The 18,629-nt window shown below is 45.1% G+C and overlaps 1 protein-coding gene across 1 annotated transcript in view; it reads right to left on the bottom strand.

The window, feature by feature from the left end:
- Positions 1-1,603: 1,603 nt before the first annotated feature.
- LOC129845701 (cytochrome P450 26B1-like) overlaps positions 1,604-18,629 on the bottom strand; it is a gene marked incomplete at its 5' end in the record, with an annotated part of 19,326 nt that continues 2,300 nt past the window's right edge. Inside the window, 5 exons of the mRNA XM_055913586.1 lie at positions 1,604-4,924; positions 5,336-5,617; positions 7,271-7,426; positions 9,280-9,436; positions 10,877-10,995. Coding sequence (XP_055769561.1) covers positions 4,514-4,924; positions 5,336-5,617; positions 7,271-7,426; positions 9,280-9,436; positions 10,877-10,995 — 1,125 coding nt within the window. The remainder of the gene's footprint in view (positions 4,925-5,335; positions 5,618-7,270; positions 7,427-9,279; positions 9,437-10,876; positions 10,996-18,629) is intronic.

Below are 18,629 nucleotides of genomic sequence, written 5' to 3' on the forward strand. Positions count from 1 at the left end.
GTAGAGGACCTTGTGTATTTCAGGTAAAATAACAACCCAATGTTTATATCCCAGGACAAATGAGCTAGCAACAGCAAGCTAGCTAGCCAAATTTCCATAAATGTTTAATGCTTTTCAACCTGTCCCCAAATCAATGTAGTACGGTTCAGAGTTTGATATTTCTTTTATTTTTTTTATTTTTCCCTCTTTTCTCCACAATTTTCGTGGTATCTAATTGCTAGTAATTACTATCTTGTCTCATCGCTACAACTCCCGTACGGGCTCGGGAGAGACGAAGGTCGAAAGCCATGCGTCCTCCGAAACCCAACCAAGCTGCACTGCTTCTTAACACAGTGCGCCTCCAACCCGGAAGCCAGCCGCACCAATGTGTCGGAGAAAACACTGTGCACCTGGCCCCCTTGGTTAGCGCGCACTGCGCCCGGCCCGCCACACGAGTCGCTTGTTTGGATATTTCAACCTGCTTGTCCTGATCGTGTCTGGCGTAGATGGACAATATCAGCATGTGGACGATGGCGTACGCCTACGTCTAGTCAGCATGTCAAATTAAGGATGACGTTTTGAGCAGCATCAAGTTTGGTCCCCAATAGTCCCAAATGTTTCCATATAAAAACCAATATGTTGTTCTGGTCATGAAAATCTATGAACCCAAACAAAGAGAGGACTACATTTATATGACTGTACTGTTGTGTGTTCTTCAATAGGCCTGTCTTGAGAACACACTGCGTCTCTCCCTCTGTAACCAACATTGAGGGGGTCTTTCATGACGATGAGAAGAAACGGGGCCGGCTCAGGGTCTGTCATGACGATGAGAAGAAACGGGGCCGGCTCAGGGTCTGTCATGACGATGAGAAGAAACGGGGCCGGCTCAGGGTCTGTCATGACGATGAGAAGAAACGGGGCCGGCTCAGGGTCTGTCATGACGATGAGAAGAAACGGGGCCGGCTCAGGGTCTGTCATGACGATGAGAAGAAACGGGGCCGGCTCAGGGTCTGTCATGATGATGAGAAGAAACGGGGCCAGCTTTAGGCATTTGGAGGCCCTAAGAGATCTGGTTGGGGTTCCGAACAAATTTCAAGCAATTCTCCTCATTTTGCCATGTGGCTCAGATACACATTTTTTCTTCCGTTTTACAGCTAATTTACTGAAATTCTACCCATTTCGCCATTTTTAGATAGCTGGCTAGATTTATCAATCGAAAAATTGTAAGCTGACATGACTAATTGAGTAACTGTCAGTGACTGACATAACACAAGAAAAACTGCTGGTGCACAAACAACATGTTCCTATTTCTACTTATGTATTCTAGTAACTCTCAATAGAAAGTTGAGACGCAGATTGAGTTCCTAAAAAAAATATGTGTAAATAAGCGAAGGCTGACCGCTTATGTCGCTTAGAGAAGAACCTTGTAAAAGTGGAGCATTGGAACCACAGAACCACAGAACCACGGAATCGTGCAACCATGGAAACCACAGAACAGAGAAACCACCGACTTGATTGGTTGATTGTTGATGTGTCCCTCGGGTATTTGGACACCTAAATAATCGATAGAGAACTATTGATCGATTTATCAGTTGACATCGGACAATTGGAATGATCATTAGTCTTAATTTTCACATTATATTTTATTACAGGAGTACATTTAAGAATCACAGTTGGAAAAACATTCATATTTGAACTAAGTGAATTGTTGGGATCTGTAAAATGAAATACACATTATGTACAGAAGGACAGACAGACAGACAGACAGCGATAACTGCATCTCAAATGACACCCTAGTCCCTAGTTAGTTCACTACTTACCATAGGACTCTGGTCAAAAGTAGTGCACTGTATAGGGAATAGGGTGTCAAATGGGACTCACAGGAGAAAATGACCAATGAAGCCATGTGACACTTCAATATTGAACATACCTCGCAAGTAATTGTCTTCTTAATATTAATAATAAATGAATGTTGTGATAATAATAATTATTAATAGTATAATAATTATAATGATAATTATAATAATAACCCAAAATAAGAATAATTATTACAATAAACAATATTAACATATTCAACGCTGTTTTACAATATAACAATGAAATAATTCATATCATTCTAAATATAAAGATATTTACCAACAAACAGACTTTTGACATTTATACTAAAACTCTGGAAATATAATAAAAATGGCAACTTAAAATAATAATATTTTATTACAATAAGAAATATTAATAGTCAATAATAATAATATTAGGGTATTAGAGAGAACAGGTGTTAACCCATGGCTTACTTACTAAACACAAGAATCAGAATGAACAGAACTGCCCATCCCTCTTTGCTTTTCACAAAATACAAAATATTTGCTAAATACAATTTTAAAATACAATAAAAAAACGAGAAATGTCGATGAATGTCACTTGCAATCTATATATGATAGCACTTCTATAACTGTCATTTAGAAACACAGAAGCAGCTCACTGTACGTATAGTATGTGTAGACAATCAGTGGTGTAGTTGGTCCCAGAATATATATGACTTTAACACTATAGACATTATATATCTGTAGAAGACGGTAGTAGAATATCATTTATAGAAGCTTTTCCCAGCAGTCCCTGGGTCCTAGCTCCCTCCAAATAAAACTCCCAACTGTCCAAGGATTCCGGAATGTTATTTCAGAATGTTCCAGAATGTTCCGGAATGTTTGTGAATTCCCCCAAAAAATTGAGTTCCAGAATGTTTGTGAGTTCCAGAATGTTTGTGAGTTCCAGAATATTTGTGAGTTCCGGAATGTTTGTGAGTTCCAGAATGTTCATTAAGTTCTAAGTGTTCTTTTGACGAGTTATAAAAGGAAGTAGTTTTGTTTTGGAAGTATTTTCTCTCCTTATCCATGATGGACATTTCCTGGTGTTGGGGTTAGTAATAAGTTCCAAAAATGATTCTGATTGTGCAATCGTCTCACGTTGTTAAATCTCATTAGCTAATAAAGTTTAGATTTTTCTTTAAATCAATTTTGCATTTTTGTGTTGATAAAGAGGAGCAGCTAGTCAAAATGTCAGCTTCACGTCCCACAGAGTTCAACAACACTCTGCTCCAACTGAAATACAAAAACAAAGCAACTCTCAAGCAGCAAGTATATAGGTCTCCTCTCCTCCTGAATTTCTCCCTCTCCTCCCCTCTCTCTTTATCTCTCCCTCTCTTCTTCTCTTTCTTTATCTCTTCTTCTCTTTCTCTCTATCATTCTTCCTCCAGCTTAGACGATTCTGATAGCTTTAGAAAAATGGTTCTCCTTTATGTCCAAAATACATCCAGTCAAGCAAAGAGGCAGATGTCAGGCCAAGCGACGGACACACACACGGACACATAGTCCGATGACATCATAGCACAGGTTTGAGGGTTTAAAGGGGAAGGGGGATGATTGGTAACAACTGATCGTCTCTTATGTGCAGGTTGAGTAAAAAAAAAATGAAGGTATGAAAATACGTTCAATGAAAGATCCCCTTCCACACCTGAGCTATTAACACACAATCCTAAAATCCTTTCCAGCTTTTGAGTCTCTCTTTCGCATTCTCCCTGAAGTCCTTTATAGCAGGGATCTCTGTTTGAAACCCCATCTTGGAGAATTACAGTCCCTTTTCCGGGTAAAAAAACCCCGCCTCATTTAACAAATCGTGATAGTTGATAGGTTGATAGCTTGATTGTTTGAGAGACGTGTGTGTTAGAGCATGGCTGGAAGAAAAGCCTGGAAAACTCTAGCACTTGCCAGGACTGGATCTGGAGCACCCTGATATATACAAGTGTGAATGAACTCACCTCTGCTCTTCTCTCTCTGCCTCTGGATTCACTTTAAGAGTCTCTCTCTAGCTCTGGATTCACTTTAAGAGTCTCTCTCTAGCTCTGGATTCACTTTAAGAGTCTCTCTCTGCCTCTGGATTCACTTTAAGAGTCTCTCTCTCTCTCCTGTGTAGATTCCCCTGTCTTTTATCCTTTCCCTACGCTTCTTAAATCATTATACCCTGTTTTATCCCTCCTTTCCTTGCCTCCTTTCTTTCTTCCCTACCTCCATCCATCCCTCTAATCCAAATACACTCCCCTAAGAATCTGTTTCCTAAATTGTGCATAACTTCTCTTAACATTAAATCTTCTGTTTTTTTTATTCATTCTTTATATTACATTACTTTTCATTTTATACATAGTTTTGTATATTTCTTGGAAAACAAACGGAATAGAGATTTTTTTTGGCAGCCTCTGTTCTTCTTCTTTGTCTCCCAGAAAGTTCCAATGACTAACAATAACACGACAAAGAGAAGGAATCGGAATTCAGAATGTTCCTTTTTAGAGTTCAAAGGAGACCTCCAACATTCCAAGACATCAGCAAAATGAAAACAAAAGGATGCTAGACCACTCCTGACCTCCCATTCTCCTTTTATTCTCTCTGCCATGTCCTCCATCCATCCTCCTCCTCCTCTCTCTCATTTCTCCTCCCTCTATCCATCCCTCCCTTCCTCCTTGCTTCGTCCAATCCAAATCAACGATCTACACCGCGGCTCCCAGCAGCTCTTCCGTCTTGATGTCGGCTAGGAGATCGGACGGAATCTCGTTCTGGTTAGAATCCAGACCGTAGAACTTCACCTTTAACCCGTCCACCGGATGAACGACCGGCACCGTCACCACTCTGGGAAAGTCCCGGGTCGCCAGCTCAAACCGGCTGGTGCTGGCCAGCTCGATGGCCAGTATACGGAGGAAGAGAGTGGCGAGCTGTTTCCCGAGACAGGAGCGGACGCCGCCGCCGAACGGAAGGTAGTGGAAGCGTCCCTCCTTGTCTTCGCTGCGTTCCTGGGAGAAGCGGTCGGGGTCGAAGGCGTCTACATCCTTGAAGACGGAGGAGGTGTCGTGGGTGTCTCTGATGCTGTACATCACACTCCAACCCTTCGGGATCTGTACCCCCTGGGGACGGAGACAGAGAAACGTGGAAGAGTCATATACGAGACAAAAGACAAGAAAAGACAAAAGAAAAGACAAAAGACAGGACAAAATATAAGAGAAGACAAGACAACGGACAAGACAAGACAAAAGACAAGACAAAATATAAGAGACGACAAGACAATGGACAAGACAAAAGACAAGACAAAATATAAGAGACGACAAGACAACGGACAATACAAGACAAAAGACAAGACAAAATATAAGAGACGACAAGACAATGGACAAGACAAAAGACAAGACAAAATATAAGAGACGACAAGACAACGGACAAGACAAAAGACAAGACAAAAGACAACACAAGAAGACAAGATTGGAAGGGAGAGAGAGAGAGAGAGTGATTAACAGATGACACAATACAAATATACCACTCACATCTAGTTCAAAGGTCTGCAGGGCCGTCCTATACCCCCCAGACACGGGCGTGAAGAGCCTCAGCACCTCCTTGATCACACAGTCCAGATACTTCAGACTAACGATGGTATCCAGGCCCAGCTCCCCTTCGCACAGACAGCCGTTGTGGAGGATCCCCCGGGTCCGGAGCTCCTCTCGTAACTTCTCCAACACGGCAGGGTGGCGAAGCAGCTGCATGATGAGAGACGTGGAGGCGCTGGCCGTGGTGGCAAACGCAGCAAAGATCAGCTCAATGGTCGCCTCCTGGAGACGAAGGGAAGACGGAGAAGAGAGATGTGTTCATTAGGATGAGATCATCTGTAGGGAAACTAATATTAAAAGTACTCTATAGCACCTATATCACTTCTGAAATACATTGATCTGTGAAACTAGTCAGATATCCAATACATTGATCTGTGATACTAGTCAGATATCCAATACATTGATCAGTGATACTAGTCAGATATCCAATACATTGATCTGTGATACTAGTCAGATATCCAATACATTGATCTGTAATATTAGTCAGATATCCAATACATTGATCTGTGATACTAGTCAGATATCCAATACATTGATCTGTAATATTAGTCAGATATCCAATACATTGATCTGTGATACTAGTCAGATATCCAATACATTGATCTGTGAAACTAGTCACATATCCAATACATGGATCTGTGATACTAGTCAGATATCCAATACATTGATCTGTGATACTAGTCAGATATCCAATACATTGATCTGTGATACTAGTCAGATATCCAATACATTGATCTGTGATACTAGTCAGATATCCAATACATTGATCTGTGAAACTAGTCACATATCCAATACATTGATCTGTAATATTAGTCAGATATCCAATACATTGATCTGTGATACTAGTCACATATCCAATACATTGATCTGTGATACTAGTCAGATATCCAATACATTGATCTGTGAAACTAGTCACATATCCAATACATTGATCTGTAATATTAGTCAGATATCCAATACATTGATCTGTGATACTGGTCAGATATCCAATACATTGATCCGTGATATTAGCAAGATACCCAACTTTAAACCAACGTAAAAATAGCAACGGAGGATCTTAAAGGGAAAGTCTGTATTGTTATTTGATAGAGGCTTTATTTAAAGGCAAGTGTTACAAGTGAGACCAAGCAGAAATCAACCATCATATCTCTACAGGTTGGGGTGTTGTGTGGGTTTTATGTTTTAGTGCAGATCAGATAGATATAAATCACTATATAGGGAATAGGGTGCCAGTCCTGGTCTAAAGTAGTGCACTATATAGGGAATAGGGTGCCAGCCCTGGTCTATGGTAGTGCACTATATAGGGAATAGGGTGTCCTTTGGGAAACAGCCATGGTGACTTTCAGCCTGTTAATCATTTTACAAACCTTAAAGGAGACTTGGAGGGGTAGAGAGAGGTAGAGAGAGAGGTAGAGAGGGAGAGAGGTAGAGAGAGAGGTAGAGAGAGAGAGAGAGAGGTAGAGAGGGAGAGAAGTAGAGAGGTAGAGAGAGAGGTAGAGAGGTAGAGAGGTAGAGAGAGGTAGAGAGAGAGGTAGAGAGAGAGGTAGAGAGGTAGAGAGGGAGGTAGAGAGGTAGAAAGAGAGAGAGGTAGAGAGAGAGAGAGGTAGAGAGAGAGGTAGAGAGAGAGGTAGAGAGGTAGAGAGAGATAGAGGTAGAGAGAGAGGTAGAGAGAGAGGTAGAGAGGTAGAGAGAGAGGTAGAGAGAGAGGTAGAGAGAGAGATAGAGGTAGAGAGAGAGGTAGAGAGGTAGAGAGAGAGGTAGAGAGAGAGGTAGAGAGGTAGAGAGAGAGGTAGAGAGGTAGAGAGAGAGAGAGAGAGAGAGAGAGGTAGAGAGATAGAGAGGTAGAAAGAGTTCCTAGGAGAGAAAGGTTCTTACCTTGAGTTCCTGCATTGTGAGTTCAGTGCCGTTCTCTTTTGCGCTCTCCAGCAAGATATCAAGTGCGTCGCTATAATCCTTCCCCTGGGAAGAGAGGGGTTTCTCCCTGATGGCTTTTTCTATTCCTTTCTGGAGTGTGTCCCTGGCACGGATACCCTACAGAAGCAAAAACCCACAGAGACATGTGGTCAGTGATGTGTGTGACAAACAAGAATGGAATATGTTGAAATACACAGTACAGCTTCAGAACAGCATCAGGTCAGAACAGCATCAAGTCAGAACAGCATCAGGTCAGAACAGCATCAAGTCAGAACAGCATCAGGTCAGTACAGCTTCAGAACAGCATCAGGTCAGAACAGCATCAGGTCAGATCAGCATCAAGTCAGATCAGCATCAAGTCAGAACAGCATCAAGTCAGAACAGCATCAAGTCAGATCAGCATCAAGTCAGAACAGCATCAAGTCAGAACAGCATCAAGTCAGAACAGCATCAAGTCAGATCAGCATCAAGTCAGAACAGCATCAAGTCAGAACAGCATCAAGTCAGAACAGCATCAAGTCAGAACAGCTTCAGAACAGCATCAAGTCAGAACAGCATCAAGTCAGAACAGCTTCAGAACAGCATCAAGTCAGAACAGCATCAAGTCAGAACAGCTTCAGAACAGCACCAAGTCAGAACAGCATCAGAAAAGCATGAAGTCAGAACAGCATCAAGTCAGAACAGCATGAAGTCAGAACAGCATCAAGTCAGAACAGCATCAAGTCAGATCAGCATCAAGTCAGAACAGCTTCAGAACAGCTTCAGATCAGCATCAAGTCAGAACAGCATCAAGTCAGAACAGCATCAGAACAGCATCAAGTCAGAACAGCATCAAGTCAGAACAGCATCAAGTCAGAACAGCTTCAGATCAGCATCAAGTCAGAACAGCATCAAGTCAGAACAGCATCATATCAGCATCAAGTCAGAACAGCATCAAGTCAGAACAGCTTCAGATCAGCATCAAGTCAGAACAGCATCAAGTCAGAACAGCATCATATCAGCATCAAGTCAGAACAGCATCAAGTCAGAACAGCATCATATCAGCATCAAGTCAGAACAGCATCAAGTCAGAACAGCTTCAGAACAGCATCAGAACAGCATCAGAACAGCATCAAGTCAGAACAGCATCAAGTCAGCATCAAGTCAGAACAGCATCAAGTCAGAACAGCATCAAGTCAGAACAGCATCAAGTCAGAACAGCATCAAGTCAGAACAGCATCAGAACAGCATCAGAACAGCATCAAGTCAGAACAGCATCAAGTCAGAACAGCATCAAGTCAGAACAGCATCAAGTCAGAACAGCATCAAGTCAGAACAGCATCAGATCAGCATCAAGTCAGAACAGCATCAAGTCAGAACAGCATCATATCAGCATCAAGTCAGAACAGCATCAAGTCAGAACAGCTTCAGATCAGCATCAAGTCAGAACAGCATCAAGTCAGAACAGCATCATATCAGCATCAAGTCAGAACAGCATCAAGTCAGAACAGCTTCAGATCAGCATCAAGTCAGAACAGCATCATATCAGCATCAAGTCAGAACAGCATCATATCAGCATCAAGTCAGAACAGCATCAAGTCAGAACAGCTTCAGATCAGCATCAAGTCAGAACAGCATCAAGTCAGAACAGCATCAAGTCAGAACAGCATCAAGTCAGAACAGCTTCAGAACAGCATCAAGTCAGAACAGCATCAGGTCAGAACAGCATCAGGTCAGAACAGCATCAAGTCAGAACAGCATCAAGTCAGAACAGCTTCAGATCAGCATCAAGTCAGAACAGCATCATATCAGCATCAAGTCAGAACAGCATCAGATCAGTATCAAGTCAGAACAGCATCAAGTCAGAACAGCATCAGAACAGCATCAGATCTAATTTCCGTTGATTTACTTCAGCCTCTTGTTGAGTAGATTAAATCTATGCATATGTGTCTTTGTCTATTAAAGTGCTTGTTGTACATGCACACACTCACCTTCCTGTACCCACTGAACGGCAGGTCTATGGGTAAGGTGAAGATGTTGTCTATGAACTCCTGGAAGGTGTTGAACAGATGTCTCATCTCCTCGTCTGCTACTCTAAACCCCAGCAGCACCCTCACTGCCATGTGGAACGACAGCCTCTGGGATTCCCTGGGGAGGGAGGGAGAGGGGGGGGGGGGTTAATAACCAGACATAGCAACCCTACGTAGCCCTATGTAGCCTTTATGTAGGCTGAAGACCCTGAACCCCAACAACACCCTCACTGCCATGTGGAACGACAGCCTCTGGGACTCCCTGGAGAGGGAGGGAGGGGGGGGTTAATAACCAGACATAGCAACCCTACGTAGCCCTATGTAGCCTTTATATAGGCTAAAGACCCTGAACCCCAACAACACCCTCACTGCCATGTGGAACGGCAGCCTCTGGGACTCCCTGGGGAGGGAGGGAGAGGGGGGGGGGGGGGTTAATAACCAGACATAGCAACCCTACGTAGCCCTATGTAGCCTTTATGTAGGCTGAAGACCCTGAACCCCAGCAGCACCCTCACTGCCATGTGGAACGACAGCCTCTGGGATTCCCTGGGGAGGGAGGGAGAGGGGGGGGTTAATAACCAGACATAGCAACCCTACGTAGCCCTATGTAGGCTGAAGACCCTAAACCCCAGCAGCACCCTCACTGCCATGTGGAACGACAGCCTCTGGGATTCCCTGGGGAGGGAGGGAGAGGGGGGGTTAATAACCAGACATAGCAACCCTACGTAGCCCTATGTAGGCTGAAGACCCTGAACCCCAACAACACCCTCACTGCCATGTGGAACGACAGCCTCTGGGATTCCCTGGGGAGGGAGGGAGAGGGGGGGGGTTAATAACCAGACATAGCAACCCTACGTAGCCCTATGTAGCCTTTATGTAGGCTGAAGACCCTGAACCCCAGCAGCACCCTCACTGCCATGTGGAACGACAGTCTCTGGGATTCCCTGGGGAGGGAGGGAGAGGGGGGGGGGTTAATAACCAGACATAGCAACCCTACGTAGCCCTATGTAGGCTGAAGACCCTAAACCCCAGCAGCACCCTCACTGCCATGTGGAACGACAGCCTCTGGGATTCCCTGGGGAGGGAGGGAGAGAGAGGGGGGGTTAATAACCAGACATAGCAACCCTACGTAGCCCTATGTAGCCTTTATGTAGGCTGAAGACCCTGAACCCCAGCAGCACCCTCACTGCCATGTGGAACGACAGCCTCTGGGATTCCCTGGGGAGGTAGGGAGAGGGGGGGGGGGTTAATAACCAGACATAGCAACCCTACGTAGCCCTATGTAGGCTGAAGACCCTAAACCCAAGCAGCACCCTCACTGCCATGTGGAACGACAGCCTCTGGGACTCCCTGGAGGAAGCAGTCAATCAATCAATCAATTAATCAATCAGTGAGAGTCTAGGAAAGTAACTTCAGAGGAAGAAGGTGTCTAGAAACGAGCAGGGTTCCTCTCCGGGTTTCCTCCTTCCAAGGGAGCCACTCCGAGCCACTGGTTTAGGTTCTGCTTGTTCTGTGGGGGGCTCTTCTAGCTGGAGTGAGTTTTAGAATTACAAGTCACCTGTAGACGTTGATGGGGTCTGGGTTGGAGCTCCACAGCCTCAGTGACTCCTGGATCACCTGCTGGATCTTAGGGAGGTAGGACTGTAGCGCCTCATGACTGAACACCTTGGAAAAGACCTGGAGGAGGATGGGGAGAGGGGGAGAGGGAGGGAGAGGGAGGGAAAGGGGGAGAGAGAAAGAGAGAGAGAGGAAAGAGAGAGGAAAGAGAGAGAAGAGAGAGCGGGAGAGAGGAGAGAGGGTTAGAACCATTTCTTCACCATAACCACAACCCTCTTCCTCACCTTGACCTGACCACATCCACAGACCTCTTCCTCACCCTGACCTGACCACAGACCTCTTCCTCACCTTGACCTGACCACATCCACAGACCTCTTCCTCACCCTGACCTGACCACAGACCTCTTCCTCACCTTGACCTGACCACATCCACAGACCTCTTCCTCACCTTGACCTGACCACATCCACAGACCTCTTCCTCACCCTGACCTGACCACAGACCTCTTCCTCACCTTGACCTGACCACATCCACAGACCTCTTCCTCACCCTGACCTGACCACAGACCTCTTCCTCACCTTGACCTGACCACATCCACAGACCTCTTCCTCACCCTGACCTGACCACAGACCTCTTCCTCACCTTGACCTGACCACATCCACAGACCTCTTCCTCACCTTGACCTGACCACATCCACAGACCTCTTCCTCACCCTGACCTGACCACAGACCTCTTCCTCACCTTGACCTGACCACATCCACAGACCTCTTCCTCACCTTGACCTGACCACATCCACAGACCTCTTCCTCACCCTGACCTGACCACAGACCTCTTCCTCACCTTGACCTGACCACATCCACAGACCTCTTCCTCACCTTGACCTGACCACATCCACAGACCTCTTCCTCACCTTGACCTGACCACATCCACAGACCTCTTCCTCACCTTGACCTGACCACATCCACAGACCTCTTCCTCACCCTGACCTGACCACAGACCTCTTCCTCACCTTGGCCTGACCACAGACCTCTTCCTCACCTTGGCCTGACCACAACCACAGACCTCTTCCTCACCTTGACCTGACCACATCCACAGACCTCTTCCTCACCCTGACCTGACCACAGACCTCTTCCTCACCTTGACCTGACCACATCCACAGACCTCTTCCTCACCCTGACCTGACCACAGACCTCTTCCTCACCTTGACCTGACCACATCCACAGACCTCTTCCTCACCTTGACCTGACCACATCCACAGACCTCTTCCTCACCCTGACCTGACCACAGACCTCTTCCTCACCTTGACCTGACCACATCCACAGACCTCTTCCTCACCTTGACCTGACCACATCCACAGACCTCTTCCTCACCCTGACCTGACCACAGACCTCTTCCTCACCTTGACCTGACCACATCCACAGACCTCTTCCTCACCTTGACCTGACCACATCCACAGACCTCTTCCTCACCTTGACCTGACCACATCCACAGACCTCTTCCTCACCCTGACCTGACCACAGACCTCTTCCTCACCTTGGCCTGACCACAGACCTCTTCCTCACCTTGGCCTGACCACATCCACAGACCTCTTCCTCACCTTGACCTGACCACAGACCTCTTCCTCACCTCTTCCAGACCTCTTCCTCACCCTGACCTGACCATAGACCTCTTCCTCACCTCTTCCAGACCTCTTCCTCACCCTGACCTGACTACATCTCACCTGCATAATGTAACTATTCTCAAAACACTGTATCTGGAGAAAACAGTGCATTACTTTAGACCAGGACTGGCACCCTATTCCCTATAAAGTGCACTACTTTAGACCCATAGGGTGACTCATAAGACCCTGGTCTAAAGTAGTGCACTATATAGGGAATAGGGTGCCAGTCCTGGTCTAAAGTAGTGCACTAGATAGGGAATAGGGTGCCAGTCCTGGTCTAAAGTAGTGCACTAGATAGGGAATAGGGTGCCAGTCCTGGTCTAAAAGTAGTGCACTAGATAGGGAATAGGGAGCCAGTCCTGGTCTAAAGTAGTGCACTATATAGGGAATAGGGGCCATTTAGGATGCAGACCCTAATATGCGTTAGAGGTTTGTTTGGTGAAGAAACATTCTTGTTCCCGTTTTAAAACCTCCAGTCCTTTTCCAGCCCTGGAACTAACAATAGCACTTCATATGACCAGCCAACCCTTACGGCCACATCCCAGAGTACTACAGCTGGCATCCTCAACTCTTACTGCCACATCCCAGAGTACTACAGCTGGCATCCTAAACCCTTACTGCCACATCCCAGAGTACTACAGCTGGCATCCTCAACCCTTACTGCCACATCCCAGAGTACTACAGCTGGCATCCTCAATCCTTACCGCCACATCCCAGAGTACTACAGCTGGCATCCTAAACCCTTACTGCCACATCCCAGAGTACTACAGCTGGCATCCTAAACCCTTACTGCCACATCCCAGAGTACTACAGCTGGCATCCTCAACCCTTACTGCCACATCCCAGAGTACTACAGCTGGCATCCTCAACCCTTACTGCCACATCCCAGAGTACTACAGCTGGCATCCTCAACCCTTAACGCCACATCCCAGAGTATTACAGCTGGCATCCTCAACCCTTACCGCCACATCCCAGAGTACTACAGCTGGCATCCTCAACCCTTACCGCCACATCCCAGAGTACTACAGCTGGCATCCTCAAACCTTACCGCCACATCCCAGAGTATTACAGCTGGCATCCTCAACCCTTACCGCCACATCCCAGAGTACTACAGCTGGCATCCTCAACCCTTACCGCCACATCCCAGAGTACTACAGCTGGCATCCTCAACCCTTACCGCCACATCCCAGAGTACTACAGCTGGCATCCTCAACCCTTACTGCCACATCCCAGAGTACTACAGCTGGCATCCTCAACCCTTACGGCCACATCCCAGAGTACTACAGCTGGCATCCTCAACCCTTACTGCCACATCCCAGAGTACTACAGCTGGCATCCTCAACCCTTACTGCCACATCCCAGAGTACTACAGCTGGCATCCTCAACCCTTACTGCCACATCACAGAGTACTACAGCTGGCATCCTCAACCCTTCTGCCACATCCCAGAGTACTACAGCTGGCATCCTCAACCCTTACCGCCACATCCCAGAGTACTACAGCTGGCATCCTCAACCCTTACCGCCACATCCCAGAGTACTACAGCTGGCATCCTCAACCCTTACCGCCACATCCCAGAATACTACAGCTGGCATCCTCAAACCTTACCGCCACATCCCAGAGTACTACAGCAGGCATCCTCAACCCTTACCGCCACATCCCAGAGTACTACAGCTGGCATCCTCAACCCTTACCGCCACATCCCAGAGTACTACAGCTGGCATCCTCAACCCTTACCGCCACATCCCAGAGTACTACAGCTGGCATCCTCAACCCTTACCGCCACATCCCAGAGTACTACAGCTGGCATCCTCAACCCTTACCGCCACATCCCAGAGTACTACAGCTGGCATCCTCAACCCTTACCGCCACATCCCAGAGTACTACAGCTGGCATCCTCAACCCTTACCGCCACATCCCAGAGTACTACAGCTGGCATCCTCAACCCTTGCCGCCACATCCCAGAGTACTACAGCTGGCATCCTCAACCCTTACCGCCACATCCCAGAGTACTACAGCTGGCATCCTCAAACCTTACCGCCACATCCCAGAGTACTACAGCTGGCATCCTCAACCCTTACTGCCACATCCCAGAGTACTACAGCTGGCATCCTCAACCCTTACTGCCACATCCCAGAGTACTACAGCTGGCATCCTCAACCCTTACTGCCACATCCCAGAGTACTACAGCTGGCATCCTCAACCCTTACTGCCACATCCCAGAGTACTACAGCTGGCATCCTCAACCCTTACTGCCACATCCCAGAGTACTACAGCTGGCATCCTCAAACCTTACTGCCACATCCCAGAGTATTAAAGCTGGCATCCTCAACCCTCTCTCTCTCTCTCTCTCTCTCTCTCTCTCTCTCTCTCTCTCTCTCTCTTCCATCCCCTACCTCCACCTTCCCTCCTCAATCAACCCCTTATTTCTCTCTCTCTCCTACTTTCCTTCCCTCATTCCCTCCCTCTATTTCTTCCTCCCTCCATTCTCCCTCCCTCCATCTCCATCTATGTATCAATGAACAATAGTCTTCAGAGCTTGTGTGGTATTCGTGGCAAAGAACGAGGGAAAGAGGGAGGGGGGGAGACAGTGGGAGAAAGGGAGGCAGGGAGTGGGTGAGAGATAACAGACGGTGTTAAGAGGTTAGAACTACTTGAGGCTGAAACACAACACTGAACCAAGATCAGTATCTACAAAAAATATGTCTCCTAACAGTAATACTAGTTAGTGTATCTCTACCTCCTAACATTAATACTAGTTAGTGTGTTTCTCTACCTCCTAACAGTAATACTAGTTAGTGTGTTTCTCTACCTCCTAACATTAATACTAGTTAGTGTATCTCTACCTCCTAACATTAATACTAGTTAGTGTGTTTCTCTACCTCCTAACCTTAATACTAGTTAGTGTGTTTCTCTACCTCCTAACATTAATACTAGTTAGTGTGTTTCTCTACCTCCTAACCTTAATACTAGTTAGTGTGTTTCTCTACCTCCTAACATTAATACTAGTTAGTGTATCTCTACCTCCTAACAGTAATACTAGTTAGTGTGTTTCTCTACCTCCTAACAGTAATACTAGTTAGTGTGTTTCTCTACCTCCTAACATTAATACTAGTTAGTGTGTTTCTCTACCTCCTAACAGTAATACTAGTTAGTGTGTTTCTCTACCTCCTAACAGTAATACTAGTTAGTGTGTTTCTCTACCTCCTAACATTAATACTAGTTAGTGTATCTCTACCTCCTAACATTAATACTAGTTAGTGTGTTTCTCTACCTCCTAACAGTAATACTAGTTAGTGTATCTCTACCTCCTAACATTAATACTAGTTAGTGTGTTTCTCTACCTCCTAACATTAATACTAGTTAGTGTGTTTCTCTACCTCCTAACAGTAATACTAGTTAGTGTATCTCTACCTCCTAACATTAATACTAGTTAGTGTTTCTCTACCTCCTAACAGTAATACTAGTTAGTGTGTTTCTCTACCTCCTAACATTAATACTAGTTAGTGTATCTCTACCTCCTAACAGTAATACTAGTTAGTGTGTTTCTCTACCTCCTAACAGTAATACTAGTTAGTGTGTTTCTCTACCTCCTAACATTAATACTAGTTAGTGTGTTTCTCTACCTCCTAACAGTAATACTAGTTAGTGTGTATCTCTACCTCCTAACATTAATACTAGTTAGTGTATCTCTAACTCCTAACATTAATACTAGTTAGTGTTTCTCTACCTCCTAACAGTAATACTAGTTAGTGTTTCTCTACCTCCTAACATTAATACTAGTTAGTGTGTGTCTCTACCTCCTAACATTAATACTAGTTAGTGTTTCTCTACCTCCTAACATTAATACTAGTTAGTGTGTTTCTCTACCTCCTAACATTAATACTAGTTAGTGTTTCTCTACCTCCTAACAGTAATACTAGTTAGTGTTTCTCTACCTCCTAACATTAATACTAGTTAGTGTGTATCTCTACCTCCTAACATTAATACTAGTTAGTGTGTATCTCTACCTCCTAACATTAATACTAGTTAGTGTGTTTCTCTACCTCCTAACATTAATACTAGTTAGTGTTTCTCTACCTCCTAACATTAATACTAGTTAGTGTGTTTCTCTACCTCCTAACATTAATACTAGTTAGTGTTTCTCTACCTCCTAACATTAATACTAGTTAGTGTGTTTCTCTACCTCCTAACATTAATACTAGTTAGTGTTTCTCTACCTCCTAACATTAATACTAGTTAGTGTTTCTCTACCTCCTAACATTAATACTAGTTAGTGTTTCTCTACCTCCTAACATTAATACTAGTTAGTGTTTCTCTACCTCCTAACAGTAATACTAGTTAGTGTTTCTCTACCTCCTAACAGTAATACTAGTTAGTGTGTTTCTCTACCTCCTAACATTAATACTAGTTAGTGTGTATCTCTACCTCCTAACAGTAATACTAGTTAGTGTGTATCTCTACCTCCTAACATTAATACTAGTTAGTGTGTATCTCTACCTCCTAACAGTAATACTAGTTAGTGTATCTCTACATCCTAACATTAATACTAGTTAGTGTGTATCTCTACCTCCTAACATTAATACTAGTTAGTGTGTATCTCTACCTCCTAACATTAATACTAGTTAGTGTGTTTCTCTACCTCCTAACATTAATACTAGTTAGTGTGTATCTCTACCTCCTAACATTAATACTAGTTAGTGTTTCTCTACCTCCTAACATTAATACTAGTTAGTGTGTATCTCTACCTCCTAACATTAATACTAGTTAGTGTTTCTCTACCTCCTAACATTAATACTAGTTAGTGTGTTTCTCTACCTCCTAACATTAATACTAGTTAGTGTTTCTCTACCTCCTAACAGTAATACTAGTTAGTGTTTCTCTACCTCCTAACATTAATACTAGTTAGTGTGTATCTCTACCTCCTAACATTAATACTAGTTAGTGTTTCTCTACCTCCTAACAGTAATACTAGTTAGTGTGTATCTCTACCTCCTAACATTAATACTAGTTAGTGTGTTTCTCTACCTCCTAACATTAATACTAGTTAGTGTATCTCTACCTCCTAACAGTAATACTAGTTAGTGTGTATCTCTACCTCCTAACAGTAATACTAGTTAGTGTGTTTCTCTACCTCCTAACAGTAATACTAGTTAGTGTGTATCTCTACCTCCTAACATTAATACTAGTTAGTGTGTTTCTCTACCTCCTAACATTAATACTAGTTAGTGTATCTCTACCTCCTAACATTAATACTAGTTAGTGTGTTTCTCTACCTCCTAACATTAATACTAGTTAGTGTGTTTCTCTACCTCCTAACATTAATACTAGTTAGTTTGTTTCTCTACCTCCTAACAGTAATACTAGTTAGTGTGTTTCTCTACCTCCTAACATTTAATAGCTTTTAATGTATAACCCTTGTAATGTATAGCCCTGTCTATACCTCAACGTGTGTAATGTATAGCCCTGTCTATACCTCAACGTTTGTAATGTATAGCCCTGTCTATACCTCAACGTTTGTAACTTTCTTGTATAAATGTTGGCCAAAAGAGAACCTTGACATCCCTCCATCCCTCCCCTCCAGTCATCCCTCCATCCCTCCTCTCCAGTCATCCCTCCATCCCTCCCCTCCAGTCATCCCTCCATCCCTCCCCTCCAGTCATCCCTCCATCCCTCCTCTCCAGTCATCCCTCCATCCCTCCCCTCCAGTCATCCCTCCATCCCTCCCCTCCAGTCATCCCTCCACTCCAGTCATCCCTCCATCCCTCCATCCCACCACTCAGGTCATCCCTCCACCCCTCCCCTCCAGTCATCCCTCCATCCCTCCCCTCCAGGCATCCCTCCATCCCTCCCCTCCAGTCATCCCTCCATCCCTCCCCTCCAGTCATCCCTCCATCCCTCCCCTCCAGTCATCCCTCCATCCCTCCCCTCCAGTCATCCCTCCATCCCTCCCCTCCAGTCATACCTCAATCCCTCCCCTCCAGTCATCCCTCCATCCCTCCCCTCCAGTCATACCTCAATCCCTCCCCTCCAGTCATTCCTCCATCCCTCCCCTCCAGTCATCACTCCCTCTAGAAAGTTGTAGTGCAGTCCTCTATA

This window comes from Salvelinus fontinalis, unplaced genomic scaffold (genome assembly GCF_029448725.1).
Source record: "Salvelinus fontinalis isolate EN_2023a unplaced genomic scaffold, ASM2944872v1 scaffold_0340, whole genome shotgun sequence".
Lineage (NCBI taxonomy): Eukaryota > Metazoa > Chordata > Actinopteri > Salmoniformes > Salmonidae > Salvelinus > Salvelinus fontinalis.